Source organism: Camelus dromedarius, chromosome 8, assembly GCF_036321535.1.
Source record: "Camelus dromedarius isolate mCamDro1 chromosome 8, mCamDro1.pat, whole genome shotgun sequence".
Lineage (NCBI taxonomy): Eukaryota > Metazoa > Chordata > Mammalia > Artiodactyla > Camelidae > Camelus > Camelus dromedarius.
Window position 1 is genome coordinate 42,339,832 of NC_087443.1, and position 18,668 is coordinate 42,358,499.

Sequence of the window (18,668 nt, forward strand, 5' to 3'; positions counted from 1 at the left end):
GGCTACACAGCTTGTTTGGGGACTGGAATCAGGCAAGAGCGTGCACTGAATACGTTGGTCAGATGAGGCCACTGGTTCTGCTCTGCAGATGGGAAAAAGCCATGGCTTGCTCCTTTTAAGGGCTGCCATAAGCAGGGTTGTTAGAGGGGCTCTGCGGTGTTCTCTGATTAGGTTCTCTAGTCAGGCAGCCTGAAGGCTGTATTCAACATTGAGTAACGATATGAATTCATTTCCCTCCCTAATGCAGTGGGAGGAGCAGCGCCCATGAAAGTCTCTTTGTTTGTGGTTTTGATTCAACCCAACCCACACAGGGCCATTTGCTTTGCTCTGAAGGAGGTCATCTCTGATCTCCCGCCTCTCAGGTTGAGCATTACTGGGTTTTGCAGCAGCTTCCAGGTGTTGTGATACAGCCCCTTCCTGTCAGATGGAGTGGAAGCGTCACACTCCACAGAGGCTGGGGCTATGACTCGGCCCTCCTGCCTGAGTGGGACTGGGAGGGCCCGCTTCAGGTAACTCCCAGATTTTCCCAAACAGGGCTTCTGGTCAGAAGGTGCCTGGAGCCAGGATTGGCGGTGGGTGGAGCTATGACTCAGCTCCGTTACCTGGCATGGGCAGACCAGGCCCCAGGGCCTGAATGAGGCAGACCAGCACCCCTGCACCCCTCTGAGTTTCCTCGTCAGACTGTGCTCCCTTCTTGATTCTGCAGATGAGCAAAACCGCTGGCTGGGAATGCTACTTGGGCACTGCAGGGAGGAACTCAGACTGCCAAGACCTGAGCCCCGGTTGTTGCAAGCCCCTCCTTAGTGGTGTCTTGTCCATCAATAGTGATTAGTTTTTGTTTTAGTGAAGGGAAGCAAAGTCAGGAATAACCTGTTACCATCCGGGTGGCATCACTCTCTATGACTGCCTTCTTGGAGTATCCTCAGGGATAGCAAACGCATATTCTCTCAAGGTAAACTTGATTCCCAAATACTGCAAAGTCACTTGGAGTCAAATCTAAGAAGTGACAGGTCATTGTACAAGGTGTGTCATAACCCTTTTGGCCACACACTCCTTTTAAGAATGTGATTAAACCTATGAAACCTAGAAAAAGGAAGGGGAGGTGTCAATATGCTGCACTGGGAGCAAAGGCCTGTTTTTATGAGATAGGTACTTTCAAAAGTTTTGTCAAAAACCAGGGTTTCTAGGCAGCACTCGAGTTGGCTTGAAGTGCTATAAATTCACGGAGGCCTGTGTTAAAGGGTAGGGTATTCCATCCTTCTATTCATCTACAACACTTTCGTCTTTCTTCATTTTGAATGTAAGCTTAGTGAGGATAAGGCTTTATGGTTCAATTACTGGTGTCCCTAGAACAGGGTCTGGTACTTAGCTCTCATTAAGTATTTATGTAATGAATGAATGAGTTAACGGATGAATTATTTAATATTGGGTTCCCAAGTAATATTTCTAGTTATCAAAAGAACTCTTGTGCTAGAAACAATTTTTAAGAACCATTGGCACACGTAATTTAAGTGGAGATATTTCTGGGAGCATAATGGGTGGAGGGCTAGGGTTTCTGAGATTTAGACAAATCTCAGGGCAAGGCACAGTAACCATCCAGCATGATAGCACAGTGGTTAGTTTCTGAAATGGGAACCTGGGTCAAGAAGCCCAGCATCACTTTAGTAAGGAGCTCCTTTGCTGATGGATGAAGACATCAAAGCAATCGTATACCTGAGTCTTTATAAAAGAAAGAAGAAGAATAAACCTGTTCATAATCTTACTCTTTTTGTATGTACCTATGGGTGGCCACAGAACGGATGGCTGATTACTGGTCCTTGATTCTCTGGCTCAAATAAAGTGCCTTAGCTTCTAGCTGAAAATGAGGACCATCAATGCAAGACAACAGGACAGAGAGTGCATATTCAATTCTGCTGAAAACAGAAAAAAAAAAAGTTAGAAAACAAAGACTCATTTCATCTAGCAAGGGCAATACAAACGGATTATATAAATTTATTTTTCATATAACAATTGATTAGTTTAGAAAAATTCCCATTTTCAATGTTTAATTCCATCTTTCATTTTTAAAAAAAAATCACTAAAAGGACAAAAAACCCACACAAAAATACAATCTGTATCTGTTCTATATTTACAGATAACCGGTCACTATTAAGGCACAGATTGATTAAAAACTAACATTTATTCAAATAATCCAAATATTTTGTGCATCATATAACACTGATAACACCGTATACTGTAGTGTCATATTCCCTTCATTGCATCAAGAGAAAGTGAGAAAAGTCATTTCCAGTGTTTTTATTTATTTTTTTTAGCCACCCTATTTAATCTAGTTTAATTGGGACACTTTTCCCTTTGGCATAATATTAAAGCACTGTTCATAAAACCTGTATCAACTTAACACTGTAAATCCATTCCATCTTCCTCCTGCTACAGATGCAACAGGTTGAGAGCTGGGATAAAACTCTAAATGATTATTTTCTATTTGGGAAGATCTTAGTAAGTATAGTTGTTGAACAGGAAACAGATCTGGAATTCTTACCCTGTGCTGAATGTGTAGCATGATGTGTTCATACAGCCCCATAAGGCAGGGAGCTTCCCGTAGTGACCTGCATACATGTGACGTGTGCAGGATGATACCATTGTATTTGCACAGGGAGCAAGTTAGTTCTACATCCCCTTAGAGCCGTTACAATTGATAATTTTATGACAGGTCCATTATCTATGCCTTCAAGGTAACCAATTTTTTTAAGTGAATTTTTCTCTGTGCAAAATTTTAATTCTTGTTCTTACCTTAATGGTAACACTTAGCCATGGAAAAATGTCAGACAAGTGTTTCTGATCCCGCACTTGTATGAAAGTCCCCAGTTGTTCTGTATGATTATCTAATGCCTTCTGAGGAGAGGACGTGACAGTGGTTTATGTCCACGTAGAAAGTCTTGAATACTGAACATAAATAAGTCATTACAGTACAGGTAAGTCACAACATTTCCTATGGGAAAGTTTTCCAACAAATTAATACACTTGGAAATAATAATGCTTTAAAGAAAGAAAGGCACTTAGTGATTTTCTTCATGGATTGAAAACCCTTCATAAATCCATAAGAAGATGTCTGAAAAGACCTAGGAAACAATGTTGCCTGATTTCTTGGACTTTCACAGTATAAGATTGTAACGATGAGTTAGCCACTTACAAAATAGTCTTTTTTTCCCCCTCCTTCAGAATTCAGCTGTCTTTATAAATTGTTACCCTGGAGACTCAAATAAAGCCTTTCCATTCTCAACAAACCCAAGTCTACTTCAAGCAGACAGATGTGGTTTTAGGAAAGTCCTGTGACCATATGGAGCACAGCTAATGTGTACATAAAGACAGTAATGTATTTCTCCTCCTAATGGCAACAGTGCTGTCTTGTCAGATGATTATTTGTCTTTTTTAAATAAAGTGACAATCTAGGGCTCCAGTTATTGAATGCCGTCCATTCTCTATCATAAATCTCTAGTAGATATCAATTTAATCAGTTATGTACTGTATGCTTATAATATCTAAAAATAAAAGTTTGATATAAATAAGTGTCCTTTAGTGGCAGTATACTAAGAATAGCCCTTTGCCTTCAGATAACCATTAAGATCATTTTAGCAATAAAGGCAGCAGCTAAATATGATGACTGCAAAGGGTTAATATTGCAAAGTCCATTTGGTCTTTCTTTGCTTGTACCTGTTACGGTGAACTAGGTTCAACACTGAGTGTTCCTAGGATGCTGACATAAATGAACAGAACTGGTCCAGAACCAAGTGGAGTCACTATTTCCCAAAGTCACAGAATATTCTGCACAAAAACTAATAATCCAGTACTAATTCAAATAAAAATTTAACGCAGAAAAGATGTGACTAAATCCGATTCGTACCAATACATCAAGTGACATGAAAATGAAAGAGAGCATTTCCACAGGACGAGAAGCTAGAAAGCGTAAAGTGCTGCAAGCCCTCAGCAATTGCTCTAAAGCAGTGCCAGGAAATTCCACTTTGATTATTTTTTTAAAAATCCCCAAATACCAAAAAGCAAACAAAATAAGTTCTATGTTTTCTGGCATCCCAGATGTCAACTCATCCTTCATTTTAAGTAAAAAAAATCAGTGCACATGTTATATAGGTAAATAAAAACGGGAAAAAAAAGCCCTATCCTCATATTGCAAATTCTGTCCAATTGCCATTAAAAAAAAAGTGATCCACATGTGGCATTCTGTATGGTGACATAAGAACATCTTCTCTTTTTTCTTCCTTTCTGGCACAAAGTTCAGGTGCGAATAAGATGCTTTGGTCCTGATACCAGACACCCAGAGTGCTGAGGACGGTGTGCAGTGAAGACTGTTCACAGAGCTCCTGTGTCCACTTGACAGAGTTGGCGGGCGTGTGCCTGAAGGGTCCTGCTACCAGCGGCCACTGACACTAGCAATGTCTGAGTGATACTGACGGGGTAGCCTCCCACTTGCTCCGCCTTCCAGGAAAGAGGTGCGTGCATTTGGTGGTTCAAAAAGCTTTCTTCGGTTTTTATTTAATTCTAGAGAGAGAAAGAGAGGATTGTTAGCTCAGTGGGGAAGTTCTGTAATCTTCAGGACATGGCATTAGAGCTCAGAAATGGTGATGTGGTTAAGTTTTGGGGGGAAAGTTAAGTAGGTAGCAAAAAGGAAAACCTTTAGTCCACTGTCAAGACATTTTTGAAATGCTAGAACGTCTGATATGAAAGGTAGCATCTTGTAGCTGAGAGAACCAAGGACAGCAAATAGTTTTCATTGCAGTTTGTAAACTACCCAGGGGATATGTCATTCTCAGAACCCTCTGAAGTCCAGATACACAATATAAACAGTTCGACCTATCCCAGATGTCATTTGAGGCAAAGGGAGGGGGACCATCGAAGCTGGTAAAAGGCAGTTGAGAGGATGCAATACCAGTGACCCAGAAAATTATTACAGCTCAATAAACTCACCCATATCAAACACAGAAGTCATTAATTATTTAAATCAGACATGAAAAGAAGACTCCACATCTAAACACAAGAACATTGGAGGAGCATACTGATGAGTTAAGCCCCAGCCCCATGGCTCCAGGGACTCATTTGCCTACACTCCTTGAGTCAGGAAGAGCTATCCGAAGAAGCTTACCAGCAGGTTTCTTTGAGTAAAAAAATCAACTTAGTAAAAATAGCAACAGTTTAGGAAATTAACACAACTGAAAATGACCAATACTTGAATCTAAATTTTCAGGGAAAAACTAAGATGCTCAATTTTAATTTTAAAGAAACCACAGTGCTGTTTAATTTGTCTTTTCCCAACTCAAAATGATTAACCACAAAGGTGAACACTTGAAGCAGTGTCCCATCTTCCCCTTCATACACACATTCACAAATCCTCAAGTCAACTGATACAATTCTCACTAATGAATTCATACAAGTAGACAGAACTGTCAGTCTGTGGAAAGTGGGGTTTCTGATAGCTGCCAAATGCAAGTACAGCTGACCATTGAATCATGTGGGTTTGAACTGACTGGGTCCACTTCTACGTGGATATTTTTCAATAGTAAATACTAGTATTACCTGGTCTGTGGTTGACTGAATCTGCAGATGCGGAAGGAGGCACTGCAGATACAAAGAGTGACTTAAGTTATACAGGGATTAATGCCCATGTGGTTCAAGGGTCAACTGTATCTTTAAATTTATTCAGTCTCAGATAGAGGGATTATATAGATGATGTGCTTAAAGCTGTTTTTCTTTGGGAGGGTGGGGGTCAGGTGGAGCAAGTGAGTCGGCACCTAATATTTACAAAGTGCTCGGTGCTTTTTCAACCATACACACATACAATCCCTTTTTGAAATCTGAAGTTACAGGGCAAGCGATGGCCTGCTACAGGAAAGCTGAGGACGAGAACAGAGACTCAGGCAGGTTGCAGTGGGTCAGAGGTGTCCAGGGACAACCATCTGGCCAGACATGCTCTTGTCTCCCAAGTTCTGAAAGATGGACCAGTGACCTTAACACTTCACCCCACTGCCTCCCAAAATGTCAGTGTTTGCCCCACAGGGGCACTGCAAGAGGGGAGACACCTCTTTGTTGTTTACCTCTAGGTTTTAGGGGAGAAAAGAAAACAACAGTGATTTATTAGAGCCTATTAATATGACAAGTACTTTACATTCAGTATGTTCTATTTCCGTCCTCCTAAAGGGCAGGTAATACTACCATCCTCCATTTTATAGATAAGAAAACTTGAGTTTCAGAAACGGATGAAGTAGGAAGCCCTTTCTGCCTGAGGCAAAGGTCCATGCTGTGGGCGGCAGGGATCTACCCACTGGGTGGAGACCACCCAAGGCATCGGGAATAGAAGTTTGAGAAATTGGTAGTTTCAGGTATGCTGGATAACAGAGCCTTCCTTTCGCACTTTATATGTATACCAAATTGTTTTTTTTTTTTAACAGAAAAACATAGCTTAGAAACTCTAAAGAAGCAAGGAAGATATTAGGAGTAAAAAACATGCAGGCATGCATATGGATGGCTACTGTTTCAAGTTCCCCCAGAAACAGTAGCAATGACATTCCTATCACGTGTGTCCTGTTTAAAAAACAAACACAAAAAATTCAGAAATCAAGACAATTGAATATATTTAAAGGCACACTTGTAGGAGAATTAAAAATATCTGAATCCTCTTAAACATAGCCTGGGAAAGTTTTTATCGCCTTTAAATGAGGAGACTTTCTTTGCCCTCCATGTTCTCGTGGGGGGATAACCCATGAATCCAGGACACTCCCACACTATAGAGAAGGAAAAGAAAGGAAGGCGGCAAACACCGTTCTCTCCTAGCACATAAAACATGTACAATTAAGCACATGAAAACGATCGGGTCACCGAAGACATTTTTAAATAGATGTTGAAAACTTCAATGTGAAAAGTCACATCCCCCAGATTTTTGAGAGAATAAATGATCATGAAGAAAGTCAGCCATTCCCTAAAGATGTAGTTTCTAAGAGTGTGAAGTACACAGGTAAGTCTTTTAGAGAGATTATCAAGAATCAAGTCCTACCAAAGAGACTTCCGTTTTTTGTTGTTTTTTAAATTAAAAAGCAAACTCCCTCTTCTGATTTTTTTTTTCAGTAGGCCTAAGGGGTAGTTTGGGAAAATACCAACCTTTTTTCTTTGAAATTCCAAGGTTCACACAATCCTGGCAGCTCTCAGGATCTTGGTGCGGATCTGAACAGAGTCACAAACTAAAAGAATAGGTCGGGAGATGTTAGATCTACCTGAGGCCGTGGCGGCAAGCCTGTCAACAGGATGCTAAACTTCCTTTCACTTAGTTCCTGTACACTTAGGTAACCAATCACTATAATTCTCAGAGAAAAATCGACTTGTGAATTTGGGGGAAAAAAGAATTTTTTTTCTCTGGTCCATTCTATTAGAGATAAATCTTAACTCCTATAACAATTAAAATAAATGTCTTCTGGCCCAAGATTAAAAGCAAAACAAAACCTTACACTGAAAGAACAACTCTTGATTTCCAGTTAAAAATCTACAAAATTTTTAAAAGGAATTTTGAGCAAACTCTATAGCTAAACTGTGTAACCACAAGACCAACGGGAGTCAAGGCTGCCCTGAGACCCTGCATCTATCTGGAAATGAAGTGCTCTGAGACTATAAATGAATGTCTGTTATCAGATGAGTTGAATTGGAAAAAGAAGCTTTTTGATGAAGTGTTTCTCTATAAAAACTTATTTCTTGCAGAGAAAATGATTTACCAGGTTCAAACAAATGCACTCAACAAAGTAAGGCAAAATCAACCTTAAAATAATCAAATACTTCTTGCTGTGCAGAGCATTCATAAGGCATCTTATTCAGTCTTTAACTCCCTTTAAAAGCAAGAGGACCTGTGAACCCCACTGAGAGGCAGTTTGGAGAAGCAGGCTACAATCTCAATAGAACCACACTAAAGATGATGATTAGAGAAAATATTTTTTAAACAAGGACTCAAAACGCCTCCTGTTTCACACCCTACTCCCCAGAACACACCTGGAATACATCACCTATGTATTCCAGAGCAGAGGTACTGACGATGCAACTGGAACCTGTGAAAATATTTAGAGATGTGTGCTTGTTGCTGGAAGTTTTAGAAAGTTTGTAATTGGGTTGGTGCACAAAGAAAGGACTGACTATTCATTATACTGTCACGGACATCCCACAAATCTCTAGTGAAAGATTATGGCGTTCTGAAACATACACTTCTCTGGTGTAAATGTGCTAGCCCACTGGCATATTTTAACAGTACTGGTGTGGTGACTGAGTTAATCAAATTTCAAGCAGTATATTAATTTTACTTTCAAACAATTAAAAGAATATAAAGATATATAAAGTTAATTTGGATCCAGAAATAGCCCTCTGAAGCTGAGCTTTAGGGTAAACAAGTTGAAAACTATAATATTGGCATAGACAGTAAAAAAGAACTAGGGACCCCTCCTAATAACACGTACTGGTAAAACCTCAGGTTCGCTTCACTCCGCCTGGTGAGCCATCACATGGAAGGGCAGGGCTTAGAAATGGAAAGTGACCCTACATGATCATCTACGCCAATCCACCGTCATGGGTATGAAACCAAAACCAAAAGAGGTTTGGAAACTCATCCAAGGGCTCATGATGTGGAGAAGCAAATGTCAGTTCTCCTATTCTGAATACAGCGTTCTATCCACTGTACCGAGCTGATACAAGCACAAGAAACAGCGGCTGCCCTGTGGAGCACCATTAATGCAGCGGCCTGGGTGCACCGGGTGGAAGAAGGCTTCTCAGTCTGCTGTGTGCAGAACTCTATTTACCCATGGAGGAGCCTAACAGGCTGCCCAACGGCTGAATTTCCAGCCCTAAAGCTACTCTGCTTATATAGATCTAAAATCTAAAGCAGATATTGGGGTGGCGGGTAGCGTTGATCTGCTGCTAAAATAAAATGGAAAACTACGGAGGCTTTTAATTTTACTTGATGATCTGATCAGAGAATGCTGTTTAAGAAAGGACTTTCACCAGTTGGAGGCCACTGCTGGCCTCAAACTAGCAAAGCCTGCAAATTCCGTGTTTTGAAAAAGCAAAGTCATTTTCTCACCACACCTGACACCTGGTGTCTCTGTCTTTTTGAGAGACTGGCACACATATAAAATTAACACTCATGAACTTTATCAGAAAGTCTTCAGAAAGTAAGCACATCATTTTTTTGCCCCCTAATTTTCTTCCTCATTTCTGTCAACATCTTTTTGAGGTACATCGTTAAGTATTTGCCAACTCCCGACTCATCACCTGGCGGAGGTACCTAGTAAATGCATATAGAATATTTTCTTATGCAAAAGATGCACTAAAGTGGCAGTCTGGGAGACAGACCTTCAGACTCTCCTTCATCCTGTGACTATTTTTAGGATACTACACTCTTCTATGATTCACAAATTCTATTAAAACTTGGGGAAAAATTAAAAAGCATTAAGACAAGAAACACTACCAGGTTCCAGCTATACCCAGGAGCATATTCTTTTTCTCTGGTGCAGTGACCTGAGCTGGTTTATGAGGGCACATGCATTTATAAAGCATGATAACCAACCCAGAATAATTATTCACAAACCCAGTGATCATAAGTTAACACAACCACGAAATGGAGAATTAAACTGCTCCCTCATCCTCACATTCTGCAAGGGGAATTTGGGTTAGACCTTCCTGAAGAGATCCATTTTAAGGAATGACATTGTCAAGGCAGGTTTTCAGGCTATGCCTTAATGAAGGAGTGGGGGTGTTCTTGGCATATGTCAGCATTGGTGGGAAAACACTCTGCACAACCACGAAGTCCCAGGACAGGAAGCGAGTGATGGGCAGAACCAGCCCTGCTGGCTGAGACCACTGGCAGAGGTTCTTCAGATTTTAAGATGTGAATAAGAACATTTATATTCACCTGAGATTGCAAGCAGCATTTTCCTCCTGGCACCAAAAGTCGTAATTCCCAGCTCCTTCAGATCCTGATCTGTGAGAGTGAGGAATGTCTGAAGATCAATCTGTGGGTGAAAAAGTAATCTATAATCAATATATTAAGTACTTATTTTCTTCCTCCTTATAGGTTCAACTCATTATTACACTTGTTTATTCATTATGCTCTGCTTACTTCCAGAAAAGAATGGTGGTGTCACAAACCTCAGGGACAAGAGTTAAGTAACAGAGGTGGTAAAATGAAGGCGGTAATTCTAGCCAAAGACAGTCTAAGCCAATGATTTACTGCACCTGAGATATAAACTTAGGTCTTAGCATCCTGGCACTCAGGGCAAAAAGGAAAACACAAATTACACGGTTTTTGTGAACTGGTGAAAGGAGGAACACTTATCTGTTCAAGCGAGAAAATATTTCTTAGTTTTGGATTCTGACTTGGTTAAATGTCTCCCCATTAAAAAAAAAAAATAGCACCATAAGTGGTATCTTCCATTATAGTCTACATACGAGTCACAGCAGAATTCACTAACTACCTCAGACCCGTGACACACTTGGCTCAGCCCAGCAGACGATCTCTGAAAGTGGCATATATGAAGTATTTCCAGGAACAGTATAACTGTACAACCTGGCATCAGCAACAAAGTGTGGAAGGAAGCAGCCCAAGAGTCTCACCTTCCTTTGGAGACTGTCTGGAAGAACAGAAAGGCAACAGGCTCTGAAGCCAGAGAGACTTGGGCTCAGACGCTGTGCCACTATGCGTTGTAGGCGCTTAGGGTTGACAAGACCATACCTCACAGGGTTGTAGTGGACATTAAACATGATCTTAGATACAATGCAGTGCACTCACCAAAGGGGTAAAAGAGCTGGCAGCTATGGTTAGTAACAATGCATATAGACAGATCATCTGTGAAAGCTGCAAAATAAATCTTCATCCTGCTTAAAATAAATCTCAGAAGGTTGCTTAATGGGGGATTCTTGTTAAGTCATATCTGAATATTAGAAAATATCCTCCATGAAGGCAACAGTACCAAATTTCAACACACCTGAAAATAGTAAGATATACTTTTTACTCAAATTATATGGAAATTAATTTGCAATTTTCTGTTTTGATTTGGAAGGTACATCCAGATCTTGAGAAACCTTTTTATTTATCATTTATAACAGGTCTAGAGATGTTTTTTAGAAATTCTGGTCAATGAAGATTATTTCAGGGATCCTCGAACTCTTCTTAAAGGTCCAGAGAATAAATATTTTAGGCTTAGTGGGCCATATGGTCTCTGGTTCACCTACTCAACTCTGCTGGTTTAGCTCAAAAGCAAACAGGCAATATGTAAATGAGTTGGTATGGCTGTGTCCCAGTAAAACTTCATTTACAAAATGAGGCACTGGGTCTGCAGGCTGTAATTCGCTGACCCCTGCTCCCATTAATATTAGATAAGCCATCCTGGCTTTATATTATGTTTTCTTTCTTTTTGAAGTAACTAGATAAGCAGTAACTATGGTCAATTTATTTCTGTGCTTCTTCAAATAGGAAATAAATACATATATCAAAAACAAACCCAGAATATCATTGAATAACATCTAATCACTTACTTCTAAAACCTTCTATACATGAACAAATTAAAATACCTCTGCCCTTGAGCTTCTCAGCCACCTATATCTAACCAGCAAGACTAAGTAAATGCAGTTCTTTAATGTACTGATGATGAAAGTATTATTATTCAACTTAGAAAAACCCTCAGTTAAATGAACACTCATTTAGATGTGGGGAAAAGAAAACAAAATCATTGTTATCCTGAAGTCCAAAATATCCATTTTTTGAGTGTTAAAAAAGTTCAGCAATTAAACTTGATAAGTTATTGAACCATGGGCATGACATTAGATTTATGATATAAAGTGCCTAATGAAAATCTTAGATTCTTTATTGACTGCTGCATGCCTGGGGATTACTGACATAATCAGATGTTCTCTAGCATGAAATAAAGCCAACTGGCATGAAACGTGGACCATGTCAGGATTTGAAAAACAGACAGATTTAGAGAACTGTTCTCACTTCCTGTTGCCGTGGATTAGCTGTGCCCTGGTGTTATGACTAGATCAGATGACGAGAAAGAATCATGCTTAGGAGCTTTTTTCTTTATGCCAGTGCTGCATGGCCACGGCTGATCAGTTTGACCAAAATCCATGGTAAGGATGTTTCAGGAGACATCTTAGTTCTGTCTCAGTTGAGGTAAAAGCCAAACAGTAAATTAATGAATAAGTTAACATGTATAAAAAGCGCATTATATTCTGAAGAACAGACTTCAGTAACATGAAAACAACCATAGTTATTTCAGATGCTATTATTTACTTTTTAGTGCCACAAATGAAGATATAGCAACAGATGAAACAGGAAAATCATATTAAATATAGACTTGCTGCTGACCTTAGGGAAGCCGTGAATCAAAAGTTCCTACGAATCAATATACTCAGGTCTTTTAGTTTTGAAACTGGTGAAGGATGGCTATATGTGTTTTTGCAAACACAATTTCCTGTTTCTGCTATCCTGTTTACCAGCTGCACTAAATAAATAAGAAATGAGAGGGCGATTTTTCTCAGCAGCAAAACCAAGCTGTGAGACTTGCATAAATGCTCGGTGAAAGCACAGTCATCTTAGGTCAGCGAGTGGTTCCATTCTGCAAGTCGTCATACACACAACCAAAACAAAGGTGCCTGGGAAAATAAACACATAATGACTGACCTCTTGCTGCTGGAAGACGTCTGTGTATTTGCCCAGGCCCAGTTTGCTGAAGAGCTCAGGGAGGTCAGAGCCTTTGAAAGAGCTGTTCAGGTTACAGCCGTTGCTTCCTGTCAGCGAGGAAATGCAGTCCATGTAATTGCTGCTGCTCAGATAGTGTTCCGCTGAAAGGGAAAGGAGAGGCAGGCTTGAAGCACAAATGCCCAGAGAGAACGTGGTTTAATTAAAAGTTTTAATCACTCAAATATTCCAGAGTCATTGTTTTGGGCTGAATAGAGCAGTAGCTGCAGCAATACAGCCATCCTTTACTGAAGCATTGGCTTTTCATTAAGGAAATGCTGGTTATTGCTTTCAGGGAGGCTCTTGCCATTTAAAAGGTTACACTTGGGGGGCAGCAATTCAGCAACAGTGCCTCTGTAGTTCATAATCATTCATCATATTCTCCCCGGGCATTCTGAAACATTTGCTCTTTCTAATTGATTTGATGTGAATTAAATGAGGAACTGGAAGGAGGACCCCTAGGGCACAATAAAGGTATGGAAAATTACAGGAAGTCCAGGCTCCTTTTGGATGCAGGATGGCCCTCCGTAGCCATCTACAGAATCGAGCAGAGCTGTGCAGCCATTCCTACCTGACCGACAACCGACTGTCACCACTGTGGGGATTCTATCCTCTTACACCAGACGCAGCTTCAGGAGGGATTCCCAGACTGATGGGGACAGAAGACACTCACCAAGCTAATCAGATCCATCTACTCTCCTCTGGGATCCGTGCATTCACCAAATCTAAGAATCTTGTTCTGCACTGCACCGGGTGCCACTAATTACTTTCTGTCATTGTTTTCATCTCCCATTTGAAAGTCCTATGTATATCTCAGGTGGAAGAAGTTTCTTGATAAGGTTTCTCTTTTAAAAATAGATGTTTCATCTCTTGTGGGAAGAATGTGTAGAGAAAAGGATCCAGGACCAAGCCCTGAGGCCCTGAGCCCTGGAACATTCCACCAATCGAAGGTAAGGCCCCAAAGTCACCAAAATAGACCGAGGAGGAATGAATGACCAGTGAGGTCCTGGTTCAAGTGTGACACGCACTGGAGTGGCCACTGACTTGACAACATGGACTTCACTGGCAGGCTGGCCACATAGTTTACTGTCCAAATGATAGGTTACTTTGAGAAAAAAAAAAAAAGACAGAGTTACTGAGAATTATAGTGGGACACCTGATGAAACAGGGATGCCCAGAGAAAACCTAGACATTGGTAAAGGTGTCAGGAAAAATTATCTAAAACTTTGTTGTTCAATACAGTAGCCACTGGCCATATGTGGCTATTGAGCACTTGAAATGTGCCAGTGGGAATTAAAATGTTTCCGTAAGTGTAAAATACAACACACCATATTTTAAAGACTTACCACAAAAAATAAAGTATATGTCTTTACATTGATTACATGTTTAAATGATAATATTTTACATATATTGGGTGAAGCAAGTACATCAGTAAAAGCTGAAAAAATGTTTTAAAATATTTTTATCTGACAAATATTTATAATGATACACCATTTTTTTTTTTTACATTTCTTTTTATCTTTACTTACAGTGTCTATAGTCTCTCTTAAATCCGCTAGGCTCTTAAAACATCTGACAAAAGCCAAAGAACAGTTCTTCTTTAATCAATCTTTTATCTTAACCCCAATTCTGAACTTCAGTGCAGCTAAGTTGCATAGTCAATTTTAATTATCCGTTGTTAAGTGAAGGGAAAGGAGATAAAGACAGAGGAGAGATGCACAGAGCTAATTTATGTTGGAATGTGAAACGGAGATCATTTCACCCTGAGATCTGCCCCTGGCACCAGCCAGCCTCTTAGCTCCATCCCCTGTGGGCGATGGAGGACCTAGCCCAGGACTCAAGGAGGCCTCTAGGTACCACGGACAGCATACTTGGGAATGAAAGAGTTGACCATGCTTTCTTATTCAGACTTGGCCGACACCACGACCAGCCTTTTCCAATCTGAGACTCTTGATTGATGGTAACAACTGGCTGTTACTGAGTGTTTACTGTGCTCATTTAGATTGCCTTTCTTCAAGTATTCTTCAAATACTCCAAGCTATATGTTTCAGGCTTTCAAAATTGCCAGAAACCCTTAAAAAAAAAAAAAAGGCATTGGGGCATACCTGGTGATTACTGTGTCAATTCATGTCTGTTTATGGAGACTTATGGGTGCTGTTACAGACACAACCACGAGACTCATGCTCAGTCTTAATATTTGTTCAAAGCCTATGCTTTAAACTTTTTCTCCTGTTGATGTCATTTAGCTACATCTTGTCAGTTTGAAAAATCCTGTTCTTCACCTTTGGTAGCTGGGCAGACTTTCTTCTATTGTCCAAGATACTAATTTGACCACATTCTGTTCAACTCCTTTACATCCCTGCCTTTTCCTCATAATTTTGATGTTCATGTGTGCACAACTCATTCACACATTCATTCCACACACATTTACTGAGCACCTATGAGGTGTCAGACCCCATTAGACATCTGGGAGGAAAAAACAAATTAAGAAATAAGGCACAGCCTACTATTAGTGGCATTATAAATTAGAGCAGACACTATGGAAGACAGTATGGAGGCTCCTCAAAGAATTAAAAATAGAACTGCCATTTCAAGCAATTTCACTTCTGGGTATTTATCCAAAGAAAGCAGAAACACTAATTCAAAAGACTATATGTACCCCTGTGTTTACTGCAGCATTATTTGCAATAGTTAAGATACGGCAGCAACTTGTGTCCATCAACAGACAACTGGATTCAAGAAAAGGTGCTCTGTGTGCGTCTGTGTATACACATACATACATACAATGGATTACTCAGCCATAAAGAAAATAAAGTCTTGCCATTTGCAATAACATAGATGATCTAGAGGGTATTTCATTAAGTGAAATAAGTCAGAGAAAGACAAATACTATGTGAGCTCACTTAAATGAGGAATCCAAAAAAACAAAACAAAACTAAATGAAAACAGACTCGTGTAAATACAGAGAACAAAGGGGTGGTTGCCAGAGGGGAGGTGGGGGCGGTGAAACAGACAAAGGTGATTAAGAGGTACAAACCTCCAGCTATAAAATAAGTAAACCACAGGGATGTAATATACAGCACAAGGAATACGGTCAGTAATACTGTAATAACTGTATAGGAATAAATGATTTCTAGACTGATGGTAGCAATCATTTCATAATGCCTGCAAATGTCAAATCACTATCAGAACACCTGAAACTAACATAATATTGTATGTCAACTATACTTCAATTAAAAAAAATAAGGCAGAAAGAATGCTTGGCTCATGGACACTAAATAATTGCTTACAGATTGAATACAGTCCCTGGCTCATGGAGCTCAAATTCTATAGAAAGAGAGAGATACGTAAGTAATTGTGCTTCAATACGACAAATGTGAGAGTGAAAACATATACAAAATGCAGTGAAAGCAGAGAACCACGTGGCCTGCTTCCCTGGAAAAATAGGGGAGGCTTCTCAGAGGCTTCTGTGAGTAATCCGAAACACTTGAAGGCATGGAGTCCAGAGTTTATACTTGAACATCACCCTAAACCAAATAAACAAATTCCAAGCTGGTTACATCTAAAAGTATGACTAAAAGTCAAAGCTCACTTGATTTGTTCTGTTTGCGCTTGGGGCTGCCAATAGAAGCTGCAAATTCACTATGCCTTGTGGGTCCTATTCCATTTCTGTCTCTCCAGTTATCAGATTCGCTTCCACTTCCCAGGTGCTCACGACTGTTGGACCTCGAGAGGGACATCGACGAGCCCTGCAAACAAAGCCAGAAAAGGAAATGTTTAAAATGGTAGGTCTCCTGGGGTAGGAAGAGAAAGGAATCCACTTTGGACCACTACCGTTAATTTTGATTGCTAGCCCCTGCAGTTACCCATGGATGCTGATTCTCGAGAGGCTGCAATAACCGTCTGTAGCCTTTGTCCTCCAGTCACCAAGGACACTTGGTAATACGCACGGTGAGGTGTTCTTCCTTCATTATGAGGGAGCAGATTATGAGGGTGCCCAGAGGAGTTCTGAGAGCCCCAGCATAAAGATTCACTCCTAAAGACCTGGAAGAGTGGGTACTGAGACTCCTGTTTTGGGGAACCACAAGGCAAATCTTCCAGCTGGTAGAGTGGAGCTTCTCTGCCTTGCATCACGTAAGAAGGACGAATGGGGAAGAGGTGTAACTACGCCCAGTGCTTTGACAGGAATTGAGCACCCAGGCTCTCAGAGTGGGAGGTGGAGAGGGAGCTGGCACTTCTTCTGTATCCAGGTAAGTATATGATCTCCCAGCAAATTACAAATACTTGGGAAAATTTTCCTTTAATTCCTCCAAATCTAAATAGAAATAGTAATTTAAAAGATCTCAAAATCCGCACTGAACTTGCATTTATTCATTCTTTATTCATTTTTAAAATCACTGTATTATAGGCACCTTACTTTGTACTCTATCTAGAGTATTAAGAGTCGGGGTTCTCTGATTCTAAAAGTTTTATGTTTACTGGCTAATTCCAACAGAATCTTTTACTAAGGAATGGTAATTACTACAAGCATTAATGAGATCATTACGCATTATTTCTATATATTTTAAAACTTCTGCATCTAAACTCTTTGAATATAAAAAAACCACTCATCTAAGCTGTAAGCTGACTTAATGCACACAGCTGTATCAGACCTGGCTAAACACGATGTTTTCTAAAAACATTACGTCAAACACAATCTTGTAATATTTAATAGTTTGCTATCTACTAACTAAAGTATCAAAAGAGCACCTCACCTCCACTCTTAGGTTTGTAAAACTTAAAATAATCAGACAACCTCATCACTCTTAGTGCTGGGCAAATTAAAAAAACTTTTGATTCCCAATGCAGGTTTTTATTTGCTCCAGAGAATATGGAACCGTTCCTAATGGTTTTAACAGATGAGTGGCAAAAAGAAAAGGAAAATCCCAAACCTTCTGTAGTTCTGTTAATGCGACAGAAATACTGCAGGTCAAAGCAGCCTTTTGTTTGCCCTTTGGTGTCCCAGTCTATCAACAAGTGGATAAGGTCATATTTTTGAGTCTTGAAGAAAACAAAAATAAGCCTCAAGCTATCTGCTTATCTAAAGGAGCTCGTTGGAAAAGGCTAATTTCTCAAAACTGCCTTAAAACTGGAAATAGTTGCTCAAATCTAGTTTCTCAGTCATCTGAACAAGGTGTTCACAGTATCAATTTCTTGCCTTAAGCAAGCTTCCTAGAGCAGGAAGCTCCTGTACCTTGATCCCCCGCACACTGAGGAGCCCACACCCACCAGGACCTACTGGCTAAACGTGCTGCTGCAGATCAGCATCTACTCCCGTCCGTTAAGAATAAGGAAAGAGAGTGTTTCTAGCTACCCTCTAATTTGAAAATATTAGTGCTACAAGCAGAGATGTGGTCAATCTTTCAAAAAAACTTTTTTAAGTTCTCTCCACTTTTCCCCAGGTCCTTCTCAACCCCATCCCGTCCCCATGTCCTAACCCAGAGAAGCAATCCTCACTAATTGCCCAGTTTTAATCCCTCTGAGCTGCGACAGAAACAAGGGAAAGGCATGCAGCTGCAGAGAGGAACTGCTGCAGAATATCAGATCATGCTACCAGGGCCCTTCCACCCCATTTCAGTGGACTTGAGATGCCCGAGGGAAAGTTCAAGTCCTGCACACCAGGACGGATCTAGAACACCATTCCCAAAGAGAGTGTGATTCTCTCTCCATCAGCAGTGTTTAAAGGGGCCAGGATAAAAGCAGGTTACACGGTGGATACCCTGCCCTAATCTAGCTCGTCACATCTTCTCCCCCACCTTCAGTGTGAGTGGGCTGTTAGACATTAGTCAGGAAGGCGGGACAGACTGGCCCAAAGCACGAAAAGCCACAGGAGGGGGTTCAGCCACTGTGTCAG

General features: G+C 40.4%; 2 protein-coding genes across 13 annotated transcripts in view; one reads left to right on the forward strand and one right to left on the reverse strand.

Moving 5' to 3' along the window:
* The window catches only part of FAM13C (family with sequence similarity 13 member C), a 542,774-nt gene that overhangs the window by 521,651 nt on the left and 2,455 nt on the right, over window positions 1-18,668 (forward strand). For 4 of the 7 annotated variants that reach the window (XM_064488166.1, XM_010985766.3, XM_064488162.1 and 1 more), the window contains 3 exons: window positions 4,290-4,505; window positions 13,634-13,725; window positions 16,483-17,025. The gene's annotated coding sequence lies outside the window, so the exon portion shown is untranslated. Of the gene's footprint in view, window positions 1-4,289; window positions 4,506-13,633; window positions 13,726-16,456; window positions 17,026-18,668 lie in introns of all 7 variants that reach the window. The other 3 variants (XM_031461297.2, XM_031461298.2, XM_031461300.2) reach the window with 3 other exon arrangements.
* BICC1 (BicC family RNA binding protein 1) overlaps window positions 1,968-18,668 on the reverse strand; it is a 328,975-nt gene continuing 312,274 nt past the window's right edge. For 5 of the 6 annotated variants that reach the window (XM_064488159.1, XM_064488158.1, XM_031461294.2 and 2 more), the window contains 4 exons: window positions 16,368-16,524; window positions 12,719-12,879; window positions 9,950-10,049; window positions 1,968-4,554 (listed from right to left, as the gene is read on the reverse strand). In XM_064488159.1, coding sequence (XP_064344229.1) covers window positions 4,424-4,554; window positions 9,950-10,049; window positions 12,719-12,879; window positions 16,368-16,524 — 549 coding nt within the window. In that variant the 3' untranslated portion in view covers window positions 1,968-4,423. Of the gene's footprint in view, window positions 4,555-7,164; window positions 7,245-9,949; window positions 10,050-12,718; window positions 12,880-16,367; window positions 16,525-18,668 lie in introns of all 6 variants that reach the window. The other variant, XM_031461295.2, reaches the window with a different exon arrangement.